Genomic DNA, 19,563 nt, shown 5'->3' on the forward strand with positions numbered 1-19,563 from the left:
GTGGAATAGTTATGACAGAAAAATCTTCCCTTTCACAATATGGTTGATCATTCCCACTGTTTTCGAAAAGCAACAATATCACGACCCAGATTTGTAAAACCCAAAGGCAGCATCAAATACAATCTAATCTATCTGACTATTGAATTTGCTTTTTGCTTGCTTTCTTGAACTCTTTTCCCATATAATATGGCTGCTATTACTGTGGTGCCTGGGCTTACTGACACATTAGCTCTAGATGGGTGCTATGGTTCATTCTCTGCTCTATAGATAGGGCCTACCTGATGACAGGGTATGGGGAAGAGACAGGTTCTCACTGGAGAAGGTGGGGTGATCTGAAGTGTTTGGAGCTACTCCTCATTTCCTTTTCTGACAGCCATTCTTTTGTGAGTACTCTTAAGAAAGGAAGACACTGCTCTCTGTCTCTTTCCAAACTGCCTACGCCTAGGCACTGGTGCCCTGGACTTCATACTGTCCAGTGTAAGCAGTAGTAATGCGCCACTCAAGGCTATGGGTGGAACATGCAGCATATTTTCATTAATACTAAATGCTAGCTGTCTCCTTGTTGCCTGGGGGACTGGAAGAAAACAAAATAGCTTTCCATTTTATAGGTATTCCTGCCATCTGGCTAAAATGGTGAAAAGGTAATCATCATTCCAATTGGCTATCAATAGGGAGGCCAGTTAAAGAGCACACACTTTCTACATTTTCTCTAGATGCCAAGAACTCTATGGTGCTTCTGCTGTCCTCTGGTGGGTGTCATCATATTCCTGCTGAAAGGTGTGGCCTATATACCTGCCACTTTCAAGACTGTCCTCAGGGATTGTAGCCTTTATATAAGGAAAAGCTGTCTGTTTTGATTCTGAATTGGAACTCAAAACTTCTAGGCCAGTGAGAAGGAAGAAAAAGGTCTTGGCAGGATGTACTTCCTTTGTGGAAAATGGAGGCAGCAGTAAATAGTGGTGTTTAGCAACTGGGTCTGCTCCCAGAGCAGAGTATCTCTGTCTAGAAACTGTTCATCAGTGTCCCTTTGAGAAGAAAGCCCTTAGTACAGGATGTGGAATGAAGTGGATGGGTAGGAGGCTTAAGCCCAGGGATATTGGGAAGGAAGGAGGCACTAGTATATATAGGAGGTATGGAAGTGTGAGTTCCTCCTGTAAGATGCAGCCTGAGCACCTCTGGGGGCTAAGCAGACATTAATTGTTTTAAGATAAATAATATTAAGGAGCCAGGGTTTGAGCCCACTTAGCCAAATATAAGATGCAACTTAGCTTATGGTTCTGGACCAATGGCCAGGGACTGAGGACAACTCTCTGGAGAGAATAAAAATGTTTCATCACTTTGGGTCCTTATCTACCTAGGAGCTATTAATGCAAAGAGGCCCCAAGGATGCAGCAGCAGGAGGGAGCAGGTGCATAGACTGATGGTCTGCTGAACAGTGAGAACACTTCCTTTCTGGGGCCGAGGCCAGAAAGCCTTCACGAAGGAACAGTTTCGTATTCACCACAGAGAACAGGCTGGGGATTCGGTTGGGGTTTCTCCACTTCTAACCTCTCTAATAAGGACAATTTTTTCCCTCACTAGGCAGGAGAATGGAACACAAGCAAGGAGGAAATTAAATCTTTTCAAATCATTAATTTTTCTTTCATTCCTAGGACCCACCAAGCTCCAAGCACCAGCTGGGACCACCTTCATTGCCTACATTGCCTATACTACCAAGGCTGCCAAAGCCAGGGGACCAGCAAGTATGAAAACTGACTTTTTTTTTAAGGCTCTTAGGTTCTTTGAACCAGCCCTGCCAGTTACCTTGTCTCAGAGATGATAAAATCCTGGGTCCTGATAGACTGGTGTCTCTTTTTAGAAGATAAAGCAGAAAGGGAAACAGAAGTTAGTGTCCAAGACCCTTTACCTTCAGCGGCTCTTTTAAAGAAGACTTTGCAGCTTCCACAAGTGAGAGCTCCATAGTGACAGCCAGAAGCTTCATCCCCACAAATTAGGCAGGTCTTCTGGGGTGGAAAGTAATAGTCGATGGGCAGAACATGGTCCTTGGTAGTCTCCAAACTGAAAAGACCCAAGAGGAACAATGCAACACATGTCAGTACTTGACAGAAACAGGAGGGTAGAAGTCTGAAGTCTTCAGCAGTAAAGTGCACATGTAAAATATTATTTATTGCTTAACTGAGTCAGGGCGAAGCTGAATTTTCCTTGGACTTCTCCTAGGGATTATGTATGTAGGGTTTCCTGTCATGTGGACAGAGCCCTTTTGAATCCTGTGAAAGGATGTGAGAAGTTCTCTGGAATCAGCCAATCTCATGGGCTATGTCTACATGAGGGAAGGATGAAGGCAGAAACCTGAGGTTAAGGTCTTTAACTTAAGTTGGTGGTCAGGAAACAATTTCAGAGTAACTAAAGGGTATGTACTCAGCCCTAAGATCTTACCTTATCCAAAGGGAGACCTATGGAAAAACCAGACTAAGCATCAAAGCACTTTGATGTGCTTTGCTCTAGTTCTCTGAGCCTCACTCTCATCTGTAAGTAGGAATAATTATCACCCATCTTACCGAGCTACTTGTGTGAGTGGAGGTATGAATTAAACAAAAGTATAAAAAGCGCTTGAAATGAATACAGAAGTGAGGGATCATGATTAGTATTATCATACCAGTCTTCTTTGGTCTTTTTTCCATTCCCTCACTTTCTTTAGGAGTCTATCTAAATCACATGTAAATCCCCCACCCACATTCTGTAACATAAAGTAGCAGAATCCCTATGCCAGATTTTATTGTGAAATGATGCACAATGATGCTGGAAACCTTTCAGGCAACCATCTCAACACTTAGCCATTAGAATACTCAGGTTCCTTGGGCTAGGATGGAGCTTCACAGGTCACCTAGTTTAACTGCCTATCTCCAAGAGGATCTGTGTCTGTGTCCTTCCAAGTGGACTGAAGGAGAGGGCCAGAAAGCCAATCCTAAAACCTTAATGGAAAGGTAGCTCTTAGTCTCCCATGGTAATTAATTCAAGTTTAAACAAATGGAACATGGTTCGTACTACCCAAAGGTCAATTTTTTCCTCTTCTATGTCCTATGTCTAATCATTAAACAAAACGTAATTAACTTCTTGGGTAAATCTGCCACAGATAGGTGACAACTGCATATTCTCTCATCCACAGGAATGCAGCCACAATTTTTATGAATACTTCTTTCTTACTAAGCAAAGAAAGGAAGGAAAATAAGCCTGTTCACTGTGTTGGGTGATTTCAACTCCTCAAAACAATTCTGTGAGACATTTTTTTCTCATTATTATATCAGATGAAGAAAGTCAGACTCAGAGAAGAAAAGCTCAAAACTATTTGACCTAAGCCCAGGACTCTCTAACTCCAAATCTAACACAATTTCCATTATCCTATTGTCTTCTCAGTACTCACCTTCACTTTCTACCCATGACTCTTTGGTTATACTCAGCACAGTCATCAGAATCCCAAAAGAGAATGAAAGGTTATCCTCCTCTCAATGCTCAGTGAGCAGCCCTGGCAGGGCAAGAGCAAAGAAGGCTTTCACTCAGGCTACACTTGACAAGCACTTTATCTCTAAGACACAAATATTAGCTTTTATTCACATCCCAAGTACAACAGAAAGCACTCAGAAAGTTCTGCTCATATGCAAACCCAGCAGCTGATTATGGCGGCCTATCTCTTCTCCCCATAATCCTTCCCTTTCCTACCTTAACTGGAAAGCCAGCAGGAGTCTGTCCACCAGACCAAGACTAGGAGGGCCACAGGTTCCACAGGAAAAGAGCTCACTTTCCATAAACAAATGGGAGAAAAGCTAAGAATGTCATTCCTTTGGCTAAAAATGTCATTTCCTTGGGTAAAAATTGTGCCCCCATCCTCATTCATGAAACAAAGAGAAGACGCAGAGGCTTTTTGCTATTGTTTCTTTGTTTGTTTTAAAGTGTCTTAATCTTCTTCTTACATTTTATGACTTCTGTAACTAATACAGTTAAAATCTAAAGGACATGTATTAAGGCACTTTATGTGCCAAGCTATTTCATATATATCATCTCGTTTAATCTTTATAACAACCCTGCCAGGTAGTTCTGTGTCATCCCTATATTGTAGGAGAGGAAGCTGATGCTCAGGAAAATTAAGTAAACTTGTTCAAGATCACTCCTATAGTAAGTGGAAATGCCAGGTTACCATCTGAGGTAAGTCTGACTACAAAGTGTGGATTTGTTACCAATGGCTAACCATATTATGAGACTGAAGGTCTAGATTAGATAAGTTTATTCAACTCAACTCCTAGCACCTGGCCCTATGGACCAGGTACAGGGATAAGTGCTGGGGATATAGTGATGATCAAGATATTATCCTTGCCTCTAAGCAACTTGCTATTTAGTAGAGAAGAAAGACAGGAAGCAAAGAACTGTAAAATAACATAGTAGATGATATAATAAAGTAGAGTGCATATTGCTACAAATGAGAAAGTACCTCAAAGACAGAAATGCATTTTGAAAGGTATAAAGGTATATATGTGTATATATGAATGAAATGATGATGGTAATGACAGTAATTATTATTATATGATTGAAGAGTAAATATTAGATAAACAAAATGAGAACCTGCATAAAGTAAATAAGTGGTCTTTTTGGAAAGATCCTTTAAAAATAGAAATTTTCATCCATACTAAAATTTAAAATACAACACAAATTATTTAAAAGAATCTAATTAATCAAATTTATAATCAATACTTAAAGACTGAAGAAAGTCATCATTTTATTTATTAGATATGAATTTAATAAAATACACCTCACACAAAAATAGCTATAAAGGAGGTGGAAGAGTAGGAGAAATAATGAAGGCAATTTTAGAATTTGAATTTTTCCTAATTACAACCCACTTTGGCTAGAGGCCTGAGATATTTCCTGACCTTACCAGGCCAGTCTCTGCCTACCTCCTCCCTCCTCTCTCTGGCAAAATGATTTGGACAGGATTCCCACTGACCCTGGCCTAGTGTGAACAAAGGGCACATTGCAGTGACTCATGGACTGATTGATCTTCTAGCACTGGAAATGAGAATTACAACTGCAGTCCCTCTCCCAGGTTTGTATTCTAGAGAAACTTGTGCACATTTGTACCAGGAAGCATATGCAGAAATGGACATACCAGCTTTGTTTATAGAAGCAGAAATGATAAACATCCACTGAGAGGAGAAAGGATAAATAAATTATATCATACTCATTCAATAAAGTACAATTCAGCAATGACAAGGAACAGAATATATCTAAAAATAGGCGAATCTCACAGGCTAACGTTGCATAAAAGACAATTCATAATAGCATACATACAATATGATTCCATTACATAGAGTTTGAAAAGAAGCAAAAGTAAACAATATGTAATTTGGGAATATATATATGAAAAGACATAAAAATGCCAGGGAGTGATAAACCCCAAATATAGGACAGTGGTTATCCCTGAGGGGAGGCTGTGGGGTAATGATATAAGGAAGGAAGATACAAACTGATTTATGCATTAATTTAAAAATATTTATTAAGCACCTGCTACACATCTGGCACCATTCTAGGTCCTGGGGTTAGTTAAACTAGTGAACAAATAATAGTGTTAATGTTCTCATTCCTTAATCAGGGCTCATGAGTGTTTGTTTTATTATTATGCTGTATAAGTAACTTGCATGTTACATGTATTTTGTATGGCTATAACAGGACACAATAAAAAAAATTAAAAGAAAAACCTCAGGAGTTTCTAACATCTCCCTACATAAAATTCTAACTGCAATCACGGCAGAGGTTTGCTCTGAGAATAAGTAAGTGCAGAATTTGAATGCAACATTGTGTTTTTTACCACCTCCCCTGTGTTATGTGCTCACTTATTATCCCAGTGCTGGGCATTCAGTTTTATGAAGTCTGAAGCAAAAGCCCTGCCACATAGCATGGAAGTTTTCCAAACAAGAACATGACTTGCTATTCTCCAATGGTTTCACAATTAATTAAATGAAAGTGGTTTACTAGAAGCTATAGGCTTACAAATGCCAGCTCAACCATGAGTAAGTTGGGTTCAGAAACCCTTGGCACCCAGCTGTAATCTCAGTCTCTCTCTCTCTCTCTCCCCTGATCTCTCTCTGTCTCCCTCTCTTTCTCTGTCTTTCTTTCTCTGTTTCTCTGTCTCTCATACTTGAGGATACTTTAGATCCCTTAAGGGGTCTGGCTAATTTAAGCAAGTCCCTCAGTAATTGTGGAACCAGGATGAAATGTAAAAGTCACAGACCAGTTTTCCCTGTTTGGGAGAGAATGTAAACTCAGCAGGGCTTTTGAGCCAGCCAGACCTGGGTTAATATCTTGCCTCCACCACTGAACCTTGGGCCCAGTAATTAGGCTCTCTGAGATCAGCTTGCCTCATCTGGAGAGTGGGGATATTTTCTACCCTTGAGAGCTTTTGTGAGAACTACATTGAATAACAAATATTAAGCCCTTCCCTCTATGCTGCCACATGGTAGCTGCATTATAAGTCTAGAATGTCATTACCTTTTGTCTTACCATAAAAAAGGGAAATGTCTTATAGTCTTAAAATAAAAAAGACCATCCTTCTTGGCTATACAGTATTCTTAGGGAAAGGTAAATATAGGTGGAGAGAGAAGGAAAAAAGGCTAGATGTGTAAAAGTATAACATTTTTGTACATACCTCTGTACTTTTCAAACAAGAAGGGATTTAGGAAACCACCAAACATCTTTACAGAGCATCATATTTTTCCTGATGTTGAGTAATTAAAAAATATTTTTATTAATCACATTGTGGAACATAATGAAGACTTTAAATGAATTTTTAAGATAAAAATCAAAGAGTTCAAAGTTATTTTCTCCTCATAGATCACTTGTGCCTACTTCTTTGGGGGTATAAAAGATATTTCAGTAGAAAAATTGGCAAAGTAATGATATAAGACTTGTAGCTACGTTTCCCCTGACAGCCTGAGATTCTAAATTTGATAACTGTCTGTCCAAGAAGACAATCATGTTTTCTTTTAAAAGTATTACCCGAGCTTATGTCATATCTCTCCAATTCTCTTTAATGATGCCCTTTGTTGAAGTGGGAAGGTATACAGGTACAACATCTGGTTTTCATGGTCATATCTGCCACTTTCTAACAGAATGACCTTGAACAACTCATTTTGCTTAAATTTCTTCACATGCAAAGTGCATAAAGAAATATAGAACTCATAAGACTGCTATGAAGATTCAGTGAGATGCTGGAGGTAAAGCAGCTCACACCATTGCTGAGAAGTAAGTTGGGATTTTGAGAGAGATGACTTTGAATCCATGGAAAGTATTACCATCTTAACAATACTAAATCTTCTCACATCAGGACTCAACTCCACACACCAGCTAGTCAGCACCAGCACCAGACTCTTGGGGTCACAGAGGCAGCTGCACGAGGGCCCAGCCCTCCACATCCACAGACCAGCACCAGCCCTGGGACCCAACAGGATCTGAAGCCAGCTATACCAGGGCCAAGCCCTGCCCACCAGGGGGCTGGCATCAGCCCCAGGAACCCTTGAGCCACACAGCCAGCTGAGTCAAGACACAGCCCCACCCACCATCAAGCCACTGCACAAGGGAGGGCCTGGCAGCCAGCCAGGCTGGGAACCAACACCACCTACCAGCATTCCTACAGTAGTCAGCCCTGCCACAAAAGAAGGGCACATGCATGCACAAGGGGGCACCTTCAGAGCATATATCTCTGGTGAACAGAGGGCAGTGTGCTGCTGGGCCTCAGAGAACATCCTCTATATAACGTCACTTCTCCAAGACTGTGAAATGTAACTGATCTGCCTAATAAGTAGAAATAAAAACAGAAAATAGGCAAAATGAGGAGACAGAGGACTATATTCCAAACAAAGGAACAGGACAATACCTCAGAAAATGAAGTAAATGAAATGGAGATATGCAATATATCCAATAAAGAGTTCAAGTTAATGATCATAAGGGTGCTCAATGAACTTGGGAGAAGAGTGGATGAACAGAATTTTAACAAGGAGATAGAAAGTATAAGAACCAAACAGAGCTGAAGAATACAATAATTGAAATAAATAATACACTAGAAGGAATCAACCGTAGATAAGGTGATACAGAGGAATGGATCAGCAAACTGGAATACAGAGTAGTGGAAATCACCCAGGCTGAAGAGAAAAAAATAATTTAAATGAGAACAATTTAAGAGACATATGGAACAACATCAAGTGTACTACCATTCACATTATAGGGATCCCAGAAGGAGAAGACAGAGGGAAAGGGGCAGATAACTTATTTGAAGAAATAATACCTGAGAACTTCCCTAACCAGGGAAAAGAAACATACATAAAGGTCCAGAAAGCACAAAGAGTCCCAAACAAGATGAACTCAAAAAGGTCTACACCAAGACAGACAAATAAAATGGCAATAGTTAAAGAGAATCTTAAAAGCAGCAAGAGAAATAAGCAATTAGAAAGACTAACAAGACTATCAGCTCACTTTTCAGCAGGAAATTTGCAGGGCAGAAGGGAATGGCAAGATATATTAAAAGTGATGAAAGGAAAAAACATACAACAAAGAATATTCTCCCCAACAAGGTTATCATTCAGATTTAAAGGAGAGATAAAAAGTTTCACTAACAAAAAGAAGTGAAAAGAGTTTACTACCACTAAATCCACACTGCAAGAAAAGACCATTACTAGAAATATGAAAAGTATGTGATAAAATATTTCATTGGTAAAGGCAAAGATACAGTGAAGGTAATAGATTAACCATATATAAAACTGGTATCAAGGTTAAAAGACAAAAGTATTAAAATCATCTATATCTATCCACTATAGGTAAAGAATACACAAAACAAAAAGATGTAAAATATGATATCAAAAACATCAAATGTTTGGGGGGGGTGATAAAAATGTAGGGTTGTTAGAATGCATTCAAACTTAAGAGATGATCAACATCAAATCGTTATCATTATATATATATATATATATATAAAACATAAGATACACATGCAAAAAAGAGAAATTCAAACATAACACTAAAGAAAGTCATCAAATCAAAAAGGATGAAAGGGGTTTCCCTGGTGGCGCAGTGGTTGAGAGTCTGCCTGCTGATGCAGGGGACACGGGTTCATGCCCTGGTCTGGGAAGATCCCACATGCCGTGGAGCAGATGGGCCCGTGAGCCATGGCCACTGAGTCTGCGCGTCTGGAGCCTGTGCTCCGCAATGGGAGAGGCCACAGCAGTGAGAGGCCCACACACTGCAAAAAAAAAAAAAAAAGGGAAGAGAGAGGAAGAAGAAGAGAAAAAGTGCAAAACCCACCAAAAAACAATTAACTAAAGGGCAATGAGTAAATAATTACTTTAAATGTAAATGGATTACATGCTCCAGTCAAACGATATAGAGAGAATGAATGCATTAAAAAAAATAAGACCCATATATATGCTGCCTACAGTAGACTCACTTCAGATTGAAAGACACACACAGACTGGAAGTGAAGGGACAGAAAAAGGTATTCCATGCAACTGAAATGAAAAGAAAGCTAAAGTACCAATACTTTTATCAAACAAAATAGATATTAAAAAAATATAATGAGAGATGACTAAGAACATTAAATAATGATAAAGGGATTAATTGAACAATAAAATATAACAATAGTAAATATATATGCACCCAATATAAGAGCACCTAAATACATAAAGCAAATATTAACAAACATAAAGGGAAACACTGACAGTCACACAATAATAGTAGAGGGCTTTGACACCCCATGTATATCAATGAAAATATCATCCAGACAGAAAATCAGTAAGGAAACACAGGCCTGAAAATACTCATTAGATAAGATAGACTTAATAGATCTATATAGAACATTTCATCCAAAAGCAGTAGAATACACTTTCTTTTTAAGGGCACATGAAACATTCTCCAGGATAGATCACATGCTAGGCCAGAAAACAAGCTCAATAAATTATGAAGACTGAAATCATATCAAGAATCTTTTCTGACCACAACAGAATGAGGCTAGAAATCAACAAGAAAAAAAAAAACACTGGAAAAAACACAAACACATGCAGGCTAAAAATATGCTACTAAACAAACAAAGGGTCACTGAAGAAATCAAAGAGGAAATAAAAAATACCTGAAGAAAGATGAAAACACAATGATCCAAGATCAACAGGATACAGCAAAAGTATTTTGTAGAGGAATTTTTATAGTGATAGAGATAGAAACCTACCTCACAAAAACAAGAAAAATATCAAATAAACAACCAAAACTTATACCTAAAAGTCCTAGAAAAGGAAGAACAAACAAAACCCAAAATTAATAGAAGGAAATAAATAATAAAGAACAGAACAGAAATAAATAAAATAGAGATAAAAAGACAATAGAAAATATCAATGAAATAAAGAAATGGCTCTTTGAAAAGATAAATAAATTTGATAAACCTTTAGGCAGACTCATCAAAAAAGAAGTAGAGAGGACTCACATAAATAAAATCAGAAGTGAAAGGAAAGATACAACTGACACAACAGAAATACAAAAAGATTACTATGTATACTTATACAAAAATAAAATGGACAACCTAGAAAAAATGGATAGGTTCCTAGAAACATATAATCTCCCAAGACTGAATAATGAAGAAATAGAAAATATGAAGAGACCAATTAACAATAATAAAGTTGAATCAGTAATACAAAAATCCTAACAAAGAAAACTCCAGGACCAGACGGCTTCACAGGTTAATTCTTCAAAACAGTTGAAGAAGATTTAACATCTATCCTTCTGAAACTATTCAAAAAACAAAATGAGGAGCAAGGAATGCTTCCAAACTCATCATATGAGGCCAGCATCACCTGGATACCAAAACCATACAAAGATATCACAAAAGAAGAAAATTACCTGCCAATATCACTGATGAACATAAATGGAAGAATACTCGATAATATATTAGCAAACAAAATTCAACAATACATCAAAAGGATCATACACAATAATTAAGTGAGGGAGTTCCCTCCCTGGTGGTCCAGTGGTTAGGACTCCATGCTCTCACTGACGAGGGCTCGGGTTTGATCCCTGGTCAGGGAACCAAACTCCCACAAGCTGTGTGGCATGGCCAAAAAAAAAAAAAAAAAATCAAGTGAGATTTATCCCAGGATACAGGATGGTTTGGTATCTGCAAATCAATCATTGTGATACACCACTTCAGAAACTGAAGGAAAAAAAAATCATATGCTACTCTCAATAGATGTAGAGAGAGCATTTGACCAAATTCAACAACAATTTATGATTAAAAAAGTGGATCTAGAGGGAACATACCTCAACATAATAAAGGCCATATATGACAAACCTACAGCCAACATAATACTCAATGGTGAAAAGCTAAAATCTTTTCCTCTAAGATTAGGGACAAAACAAGGATGCCCACTCTTTCCTCTTTTATTCAACATAGTACTGGAATCCTAGCCACTGCAATCAGGTAAGAAAAATGGGTAAAAAATACTCCAAGTTGGAAAAGCAAGAAATAAAGCAGTCAGTGTTTGCAGATAACATGACACTATATATAAAAAGTCCTAAAGGTGCTACACACACACACAGAACACTTAGAACTAACACTAAATTCGGTAAAGTGGCAGGATAAAAAATTAAGATACAGAAATCTGTTGTATTTCCATAAGCTAATAACAAACTATCTGAAAGAGAAATAATAAAAAACAATCCAATCTACAATTACCTTAAAAAGAATAAAATATCTAGGAATAATTTTAACCAAGGCTGAAAGACCTGTATACTGAAAACTAAAAGATACTGATGAAATAAGTTGAAGTCAACACAAACAAATGGAAAGATATACCGTGCTCAGGAATTGGAAGAATTAATATTGTTAAAATGACCATACTCCCAAGGCAATATACCATTTCAAAACAATCCCTATTAAAATACCAGTGGCATTTTACACAGAACTAGAAAATATAATTCTAAAATTTCTATGGAAACACAAAAGACCCCAAATAGCCAAAACAGTCTTGGGAAAGAAGAACAAAGCTCTAAATATCATGTGCTGTAATTTCAAACTATACTCCAAAGCTACAGTAATCAAAACAGTATGGTATTGAATCAGTGATACAGAATAGAGAGTCCACAAATAAACCCACACTTCTATGGTCAATTAATGGAGGCAAAGGAGGCAAGAATATACAATGGGGAAAAGATAGCCTCTTCAATAAACAGTGTTGGGGAAACTGGATAACTATAGGCAAAAAAATCAAATTGGACTACATTCTCACACCATACACAAAAGTAAACTCAAAATGGATTAAAGACTTAAATGTAAGATGTGAAATAACAAAATCCTACATGAAAACAGGCAGTATGCTCTTTGACATCAGTCTTAGCATTATATTTTTTATATATCTCTTCAAGTATGAGAAACAAAAGCAAAAATAAACAAATTGGAACAAATGGTATCAAACTAAAGAGCTTTTGCACATCGACTGAAACTATCAAAAAAAGAAAAGATAGTTTATTGAGTGAAAGAAAATATTTGCAAATGATATGTCTGACAAGGCGTTAATATCCAAAATATACAAAGAACTCACACAACTCAACATAAAAAAAAACACAACCCAATTAAAAATGGGCAGAAGACCTCAGTAGACAATTTTCCAGAGAAGACAAACAGATTGCCAACTGTCACAGGAAAAGATGCTCAGCATCACTAATCATCAGGGAAATGCAAATCAAAATCACAATGAGACACTACCTCACAACTGTCAGAATGGCTACCATCAAAAAGACAACAAAAAACAACTGTTGGCAAGGATGTGGAGGAAAGAGACTCCTCGTGCACTGTTGGTGGGAGTGTATTTTGGTACAGCTGCTAGGCAAAACAATGCGGAGGTTCATCAAAAAATTAAAAATAGAACTGCCATCCAATTCAGCAATTCACTTCTGGATATTTACCCAAAGAAAACAAAAATACCAATTCAAAAAGATATATGTACCCTATGTTCATTGCAGCATTATTTACTATAGTCAAGATATGGAAGTAATCTAAGTACCCATCCATAGATGAATGGATAAAGAATATATGGTATACAACCACACACACCACAGTGGAATATTACTCAGCCATTAAAAATGAAATCTTGCTATTGCTGACAGCATGAATGGATCTAGAGGGTATTATGCTATGTGAAATAAGTCAGATAAAGAAAGACAAATTCTGCTTGTTTTCACTTATATGTGGAATATAAAACATAAGAAAGGGACTTCCTTGGTGGTCCAGTGGGTATGACTCCATGCTCCCAAGGCAGAGGGCCTGGATTTGATCCCTGGTCAGTGAAGTAGATCCCACATGCATGCTGCAACTTAGAGTTCACATGCCACAGCTAAGAGTCACATGCCACAAGTAAGAAGTTTGCATGCTGCAACTAAGAAGCCAGCATGCCACAACTAAAAATCCCATGTGCCGCAACTAAGACTCAGTGCAGTCAAAATAAATAAATAAAAAATATTCAAAAATAAATAAAACTTAGAAAAAGAGTGTAGTCCTTGGTTATAAAAATAAATAAATAAAAGACAAGAAAAGCAAACAATAAAAACAAAACAAAAAATGACTTATAAAGAGAAGAAACATGTGGTTCCCAGATGAACAGGTGTTGTGGGATGAGGGGAAAGGTGAAGGGGTTGAGAGGATCCAAACCTCCAGTAATATCATAAATAAGTCACAACAATGTAATATGCAGTACAAATAATTTAACAGTTTTGTATGGGACAGATGGTTACTAGACATCATGATGATCATTTCACAATATATACAAATGTCAAATCATTATGTAATATACTTGAAACTATATTAACTATATTTTAATAAAAAATAAATAAAACATTAAATCTTCAGATCAATGAACATAGAATATTATTAAATTGATTTACACCTTAAATTTATTTCCATAGTGTTTTATAGTTTTTTGTAATTGAAGTATAGTTGATTTACAATATCATATTACTTTCAGCTGCACAGCATAGTGATTCAGCATTTTTGAAAATTATTCTCTGTTATAGGTTATTACAAGGTAATGGCTATAATTTGGTATGCTTTACAAATCCTTGTTGCTTATCTACTAAACACAGTAGTTTGTATTAGTTAATCACATGCTACTCATTTCTCCCTCCCCTCTTTGGTAACCACACTTTTGTTTTCTACACCTGTGAGTCTGTTTCTGTTTTGTATATACATTCATTTATATTATGTTTTAGATTCCATGTATAAGTGATATCATACAGTATTTGTCTTCTTTTGTCTGACTTATTTCACTAAGCATGATGTATTCTGGGTCCATTCATGTTGCTGCAAATGGCAGAATTTCATTCTTTTTTATTGCTGAATAATATTCCTCTGTGTGTGTGTGTGTGTGTGTGTGTGTGTGTGTGTGTGTGTGTGTGTGTATCACATCTTCTTAATCCAACCATCTATTGATGGGCACTTGGGTTGCTTCCAGGTTTTGGCTATTGTAAACAGTGATGCTATGAACAGTGGGATGCATGCCCCTTTTCAAATAACTTTTTTCATTTTTTCTGGATATATACCCAGGAGTGGAATTTCTGGATCATGTGGTAATTTTATTTTTAGTTTTCTGAGGAAATTCCACACTGTTTTCAATAGGGGCAGCACCAATTTACATTCCCACCAACAGTGTACAGGATTCCTTTTTCTCCCCATCCTCTCCAACATTTGTTATTTGTAGACTTTTAGATGAATGGTCATTCTGACAGGTCTGAGGTGCTATCTCATTGTTGTTTTGATATGCATTCCTTTAATAATTAACGATTTTGAGCATCTTTTCATGTGTCTGTTAGCCACTTGTATTTCTTTGGAAGAATGTCTATTCAGGTCTTTTTCACATTTTTTATTGGGCTGTTTGTTTGATATTGAGTTGTATGAGCTGTTTATTTGCTTTGGATATTAACCCCTTGCTGGTCACATCATTTGTAAATATTTTCTCCCAGTCCGTAGGTTGTCTTTTTGTTTTGTTGACAGTTTCCCTTGCTGGGCAAAAGCTTTTAAGTTTAATTAGGTCCCATTTGTTTATTTTTGCTTTTGTTTCTTTTGCCTGAGGAGACCAATCCAAAAAAACATTGCTGTGATTTATGTCAAAGAGTGTTCTGCTTATGTTCACTTCTAGGACTTTTATGATTTTCATTTTTATATTTAGGTCTTTTGATTTTTTTTTGCATATAATGTGAAGGAATGTTCGAATTTCATTATTTTACATGTGGCTGTTGGGTTTTCCCAGCACCACTTGTTGAAGAGATAATCTTTCCTCCATTCTATATTCTTGCCTTCTTTGTCATAGATTAATTGACCATAGATGTTTGGGTCTATTTCTGGGTTCTCTATTCTGTTCCATTTATCTACATGTCTGTTTTTGTGCTGGTACCATGCTGTTCTGATTACTGTAGCTTTGTAATATAGTCTGAGAGGGTAATACCTCCAGCCTTGCTCTTTTTTCTCAAGGTTGCTTTGGCAATTTGGGGACTTTGTGGTTCCATATGAATTTTATAATAATTTATTCCAGTTCTGTGGAAAATTTCATGGGTACTTTGGTAGGATTGCATTAAATCTGTAGATTGCTCAGGATAGTATGGACATTTTAACAATATTAATTCTTCCAATCGAAGAGCACAGGATATTTTTTTCATTTCTTTGTATAATCTTCAATTTCCTTCATCAATGTTTTATAGTTTTCACAGTATAGTTCCTTCACCTCCTTGGTTATGTTTATTCCTAGGTATATTTTTCTTTTGATGCAATTTTAAATGAGATTTAAAAATTTTCTGTTATTTCATTATTAGCATATAGAAATCCAACAGATTTCTGTATATTAATCTTGTATACAGGAAACTTACTGAATTAATTTCTTGGTTCCAACAGTTTTGAGCTGGAGACTTTACAGTTCCATATATAAAGTATCATGTCATCTGCAAATGGTGACAATTTTACCCTTCCAATTTGGATAACTTTTCTTTCTTTTTTTTGTTGTTGTTCTGATTGCTGTGGCTAGGACTTCCAATATGATGTTAAATAGAAGGGACAAGACTGGGCATCCTTGTCTTGTTCCTGAATAAGCAGGAAGGCTTTCAGCTTTTCACCACTGAATATAATGTTGGTTGTGGGATTGTTGTAAATGGCATTTATTATGTTGAGATATTTTCCCGCTATACACACTTTGATTAGAGTTTTCATCATGAATGGATGTTGAATTTTTTCAAATGTTTTTCCTGCATCTATTGAGATGATCATGTGATTTTTATTCCTTCTTTTGTTTTGCTAATATTAATGATTGATTCGTGAATGCTGAACTATCCTTGCATTCCTGGAATAAATCCAACTTGATCATGGCGTATGATCCTTTTTATATATTGTTGGATTCAGTTTGCTGATATTTTGTTGAGTATTTTTGCATCTATATTCATCAAAGAATTGACCAATAATATTATTTTTTGTAGTCTCTGTGTCTGGTTTTGGTATCAGTGTAAAGGTGTCCTCCTAGAGTGAATTTGGGGGTCTTTCATCCTCTTCAATTTTGGGGGGTAGTGTGAGAAGAACTGGCATTAATTCTTCCTTATATGTTTGTAAGAATTCACCTATGAAGACCTCCAGTCCTGATTTTGTATGCTGGGAGTTTTTTTGCTTTTATTAACAAATTTAATTTCACTTCTAGTCATTGGTCTGTTCAAGCTGTTGTTTCTTCTTGATTCATTATTGGCAGGTTGTATCTTTCTAGCAATTTGTCACCTTGAATAAAGATGTTTTTCTTTCTTCCTTTACAATCTGGATGATTTTTACTTTGTTTCTTGTCTAATTTCCCTGGCTAGAACCTCCAATACAATGGTGAATAGAAACGGTGACAGCAGACATCCTTGTCTCGTTTTTGATCTTACAGGGAAAGCTTTCATTCTTTCACTCTTAAGTATGATGTTAGCTGTGGGTTTTTCATAGATATCCATTATCAGTTTGAGTAAGTTCTCCCCTTTTCCTGGTTTTTTGACTGTTTTAATCATGAAAGAATGTTAGAGATTTTGCCAATGCTTTTCTGCATATATTGAGATGATCATGATGCCTTTATTCTCTTAAATATGGTGCATTATATTTATTAGCCGATTTTCCAACCTTACCTTCCTGAGATAAATCCCAATTTTACATTCTTGATATAAATCCTACTTGGTCATTATAATCCTTTTTATTTGTTGCTGGTTTGCTATTATTTTATTAAGGATTTTTAAAAAATCTATATTCAGAACTGATATTGGTCTCTAGTTTTTGTTTTTTGTTTGTGTGTGTGTGTGTGTGTGTGTGTGTGTGTGTGTGTGTGTGTGATATCTTTGGTTTCGGAGAACCACAGAATTTGGGGGGAAGTGCTTTCACTTCTATTTTTTGGAAGTTTGTGAAAGACTGGTATTAATTCTTCTTAAAACATTTGATAGAATTCACCAGTGAAAACATATGGATCTGAGTTTCTCTTTATGGGAAGTTTCTTTATTAGTAATTCACTCTATTTACTTGTTATAGAACTATTAAGATTTTCTATTTCCTCCTGAGTCAGTTTGGATAGTTTGTGTCTTCCTGGGTATTTTCCATTTCATCTAGGTCATGTAATTTTTTGGCATACAGTTGTTCATAGCATTCCCCTTAAATCCTTTTTATTTTTTAAGGTAGGTAGTGATGTCCCCACTTTCATTGCCAATTTTGTAATGTGAGTTCTCTTTTTTTCTCATAGTTAACCTAACAGTTTGTCAATTCTGTTGATCTTTCAAAGAACCAACTTTTTATTTCATTGATTCTATTGATTTTTTTCTATCCTATATTTCATTTATTTCTACTTTAATCTTTATTAATCTTCCTTCCTACTTTCTTTGTTTATATTTTGATCTTCTTTTTCTAGTTTCCTAAAGTGGAAGGTTAAGCTATTAAGATTTTTATTCCTTGTTAATGTAGGTGTCTTAGTCTGTTCTAGCTACTATAACAAAATACCTCAGATTGGGTGGTTTATAAATAAAAGAAATTTATTCCTCACAGTTCGGGAGGTGGGAAATGTGAGATCAGGAGGCCAGCATTGTCAGATGTATGCCCTCTTCCAGTTTGCAGACTTCTTGTTGTATTCTTACATGGCAGAAGGGCAAGCAAGCTCTCTGGGGCCTCTTTTATAAGAGCACTAATTCCACTCATGAGGGTGCCACGCTCATGTTCTCAGTACCTCCCAAAGTCCCCAACTCCTAATACCATCATATTGGGTATTAGGATTTCAACATTTGAATTTACGTGGGGATACAAATATTCAGGCCATAGAAATAGGCATTTATCGCTATAAATTTCCCTTTAAGTACTGCTTTAGAGTATCTGTATCCCCTAGGCTTTGTTATGTTACAATTTTGTTTTTATTCATCTCAAGTATTTTCTTTTTTTTTTTTTTTATTTGCAGTACGCGGGCCTCTCGCTGCTGTGACCTCTCCTGTTGTGGAGCACAGGATCCAGACGTGCAGGTCCAGCAGCCATGGCTCATGGGCCCAGCCGCTCCGTGGCATGTGGGATCTTCCCAGACAGGGGCATGAACCCGCGTCCCCTGCATCGGCAGGAGGACTCTCAACCACTGCGTCACCAGAGAAGCCCTCAAGTATTTTCTTATTTCTCATGTGATTTTTTTTTGTTTGACCCACTGTTTATTAAGGAGTGTGTTTAATTCTACACATTTGCGAATTTTACAAATTTCCTTCTGTTATTGATTTCTAGTTACTTCCATTGTGATCAGAGAACATACAGCAGTTTTACTTGAATAAATTTTCCTCAGATTTGTTGCAAGCCTTTATTTCCTTTCTAGAGATCTGGAAATGTTCATTTTCACAATTTTTGCTAGTGTGTTTGTTGATTTTAAGAAAGGGTAGATTTATGTCAGTATTCACTTTACCATTCTAGAAGCCTTGTTTTCCAAGTCAGGTTATATTTTGTATGATACAAGAATCAGCCCTCCCCCAATACACACACACTAATCAACATCATACATCATGAAGGGGAGAAGACGAGGTTGCTCATACTCTTCATTCATCCATTCAAAAATTCATACTATTCATACATTATGAAGAGACAGCTCTGCTACATGGTGGTTATGTAAAGATGAGGAAGGCATAGCCCCTATCCTCTAAGAGCTTTCATGGGCTCATTTTGGGCTATGACAAGTGCCTGAATGGTTAATGCAAGGTATAGAAAGAGAAATATTGTAAAAGGGGCCAAGATGCTGATTACTCTAGAAACAGAAAATTGTGTGTGTTGTCTGAGGGGTTTAGGGAGTAAAGCCCACCATGTACTAAATCCTATTACTAACCAAACTAGGTGTTTTACATACTTGTCAAACATTTAGAATAGATCAGATGCCCATGTCTCTAATACATACTCAAGTCTAAAACCTGACATTAAGAGATTGCTTTGCACAATACACAATGATGAATAGAAATATACACGTCACTATGCATCAGGCAGTTATA

At 36.7% G+C, this 19,563-nt stretch overlaps 1 protein-coding gene across 1 annotated transcript in view; it reads right to left on the reverse strand.

Moving 5' to 3' along the window:
• AR (androgen receptor) overlaps positions 1-19,563 on the reverse strand; it is a 169,641-nt gene that overhangs the window by 77,827 nt on the left and 72,251 nt on the right. The window contains exon 2 of the mRNA XM_067722598.1: positions 1,907-2,058. Coding sequence (XP_067578699.1) covers positions 1,907-2,058 — 152 coding nt within the window. The remainder of the gene's footprint in view (positions 1-1,906; positions 2,059-19,563) is intronic.

Source organism: Pseudorca crassidens, chromosome X, assembly GCF_039906515.1.
Source record: "Pseudorca crassidens isolate mPseCra1 chromosome X, mPseCra1.hap1, whole genome shotgun sequence".
NCBI classification, from domain to species: Eukaryota; Metazoa; Chordata; class Mammalia; order Artiodactyla; family Delphinidae; genus Pseudorca; species Pseudorca crassidens.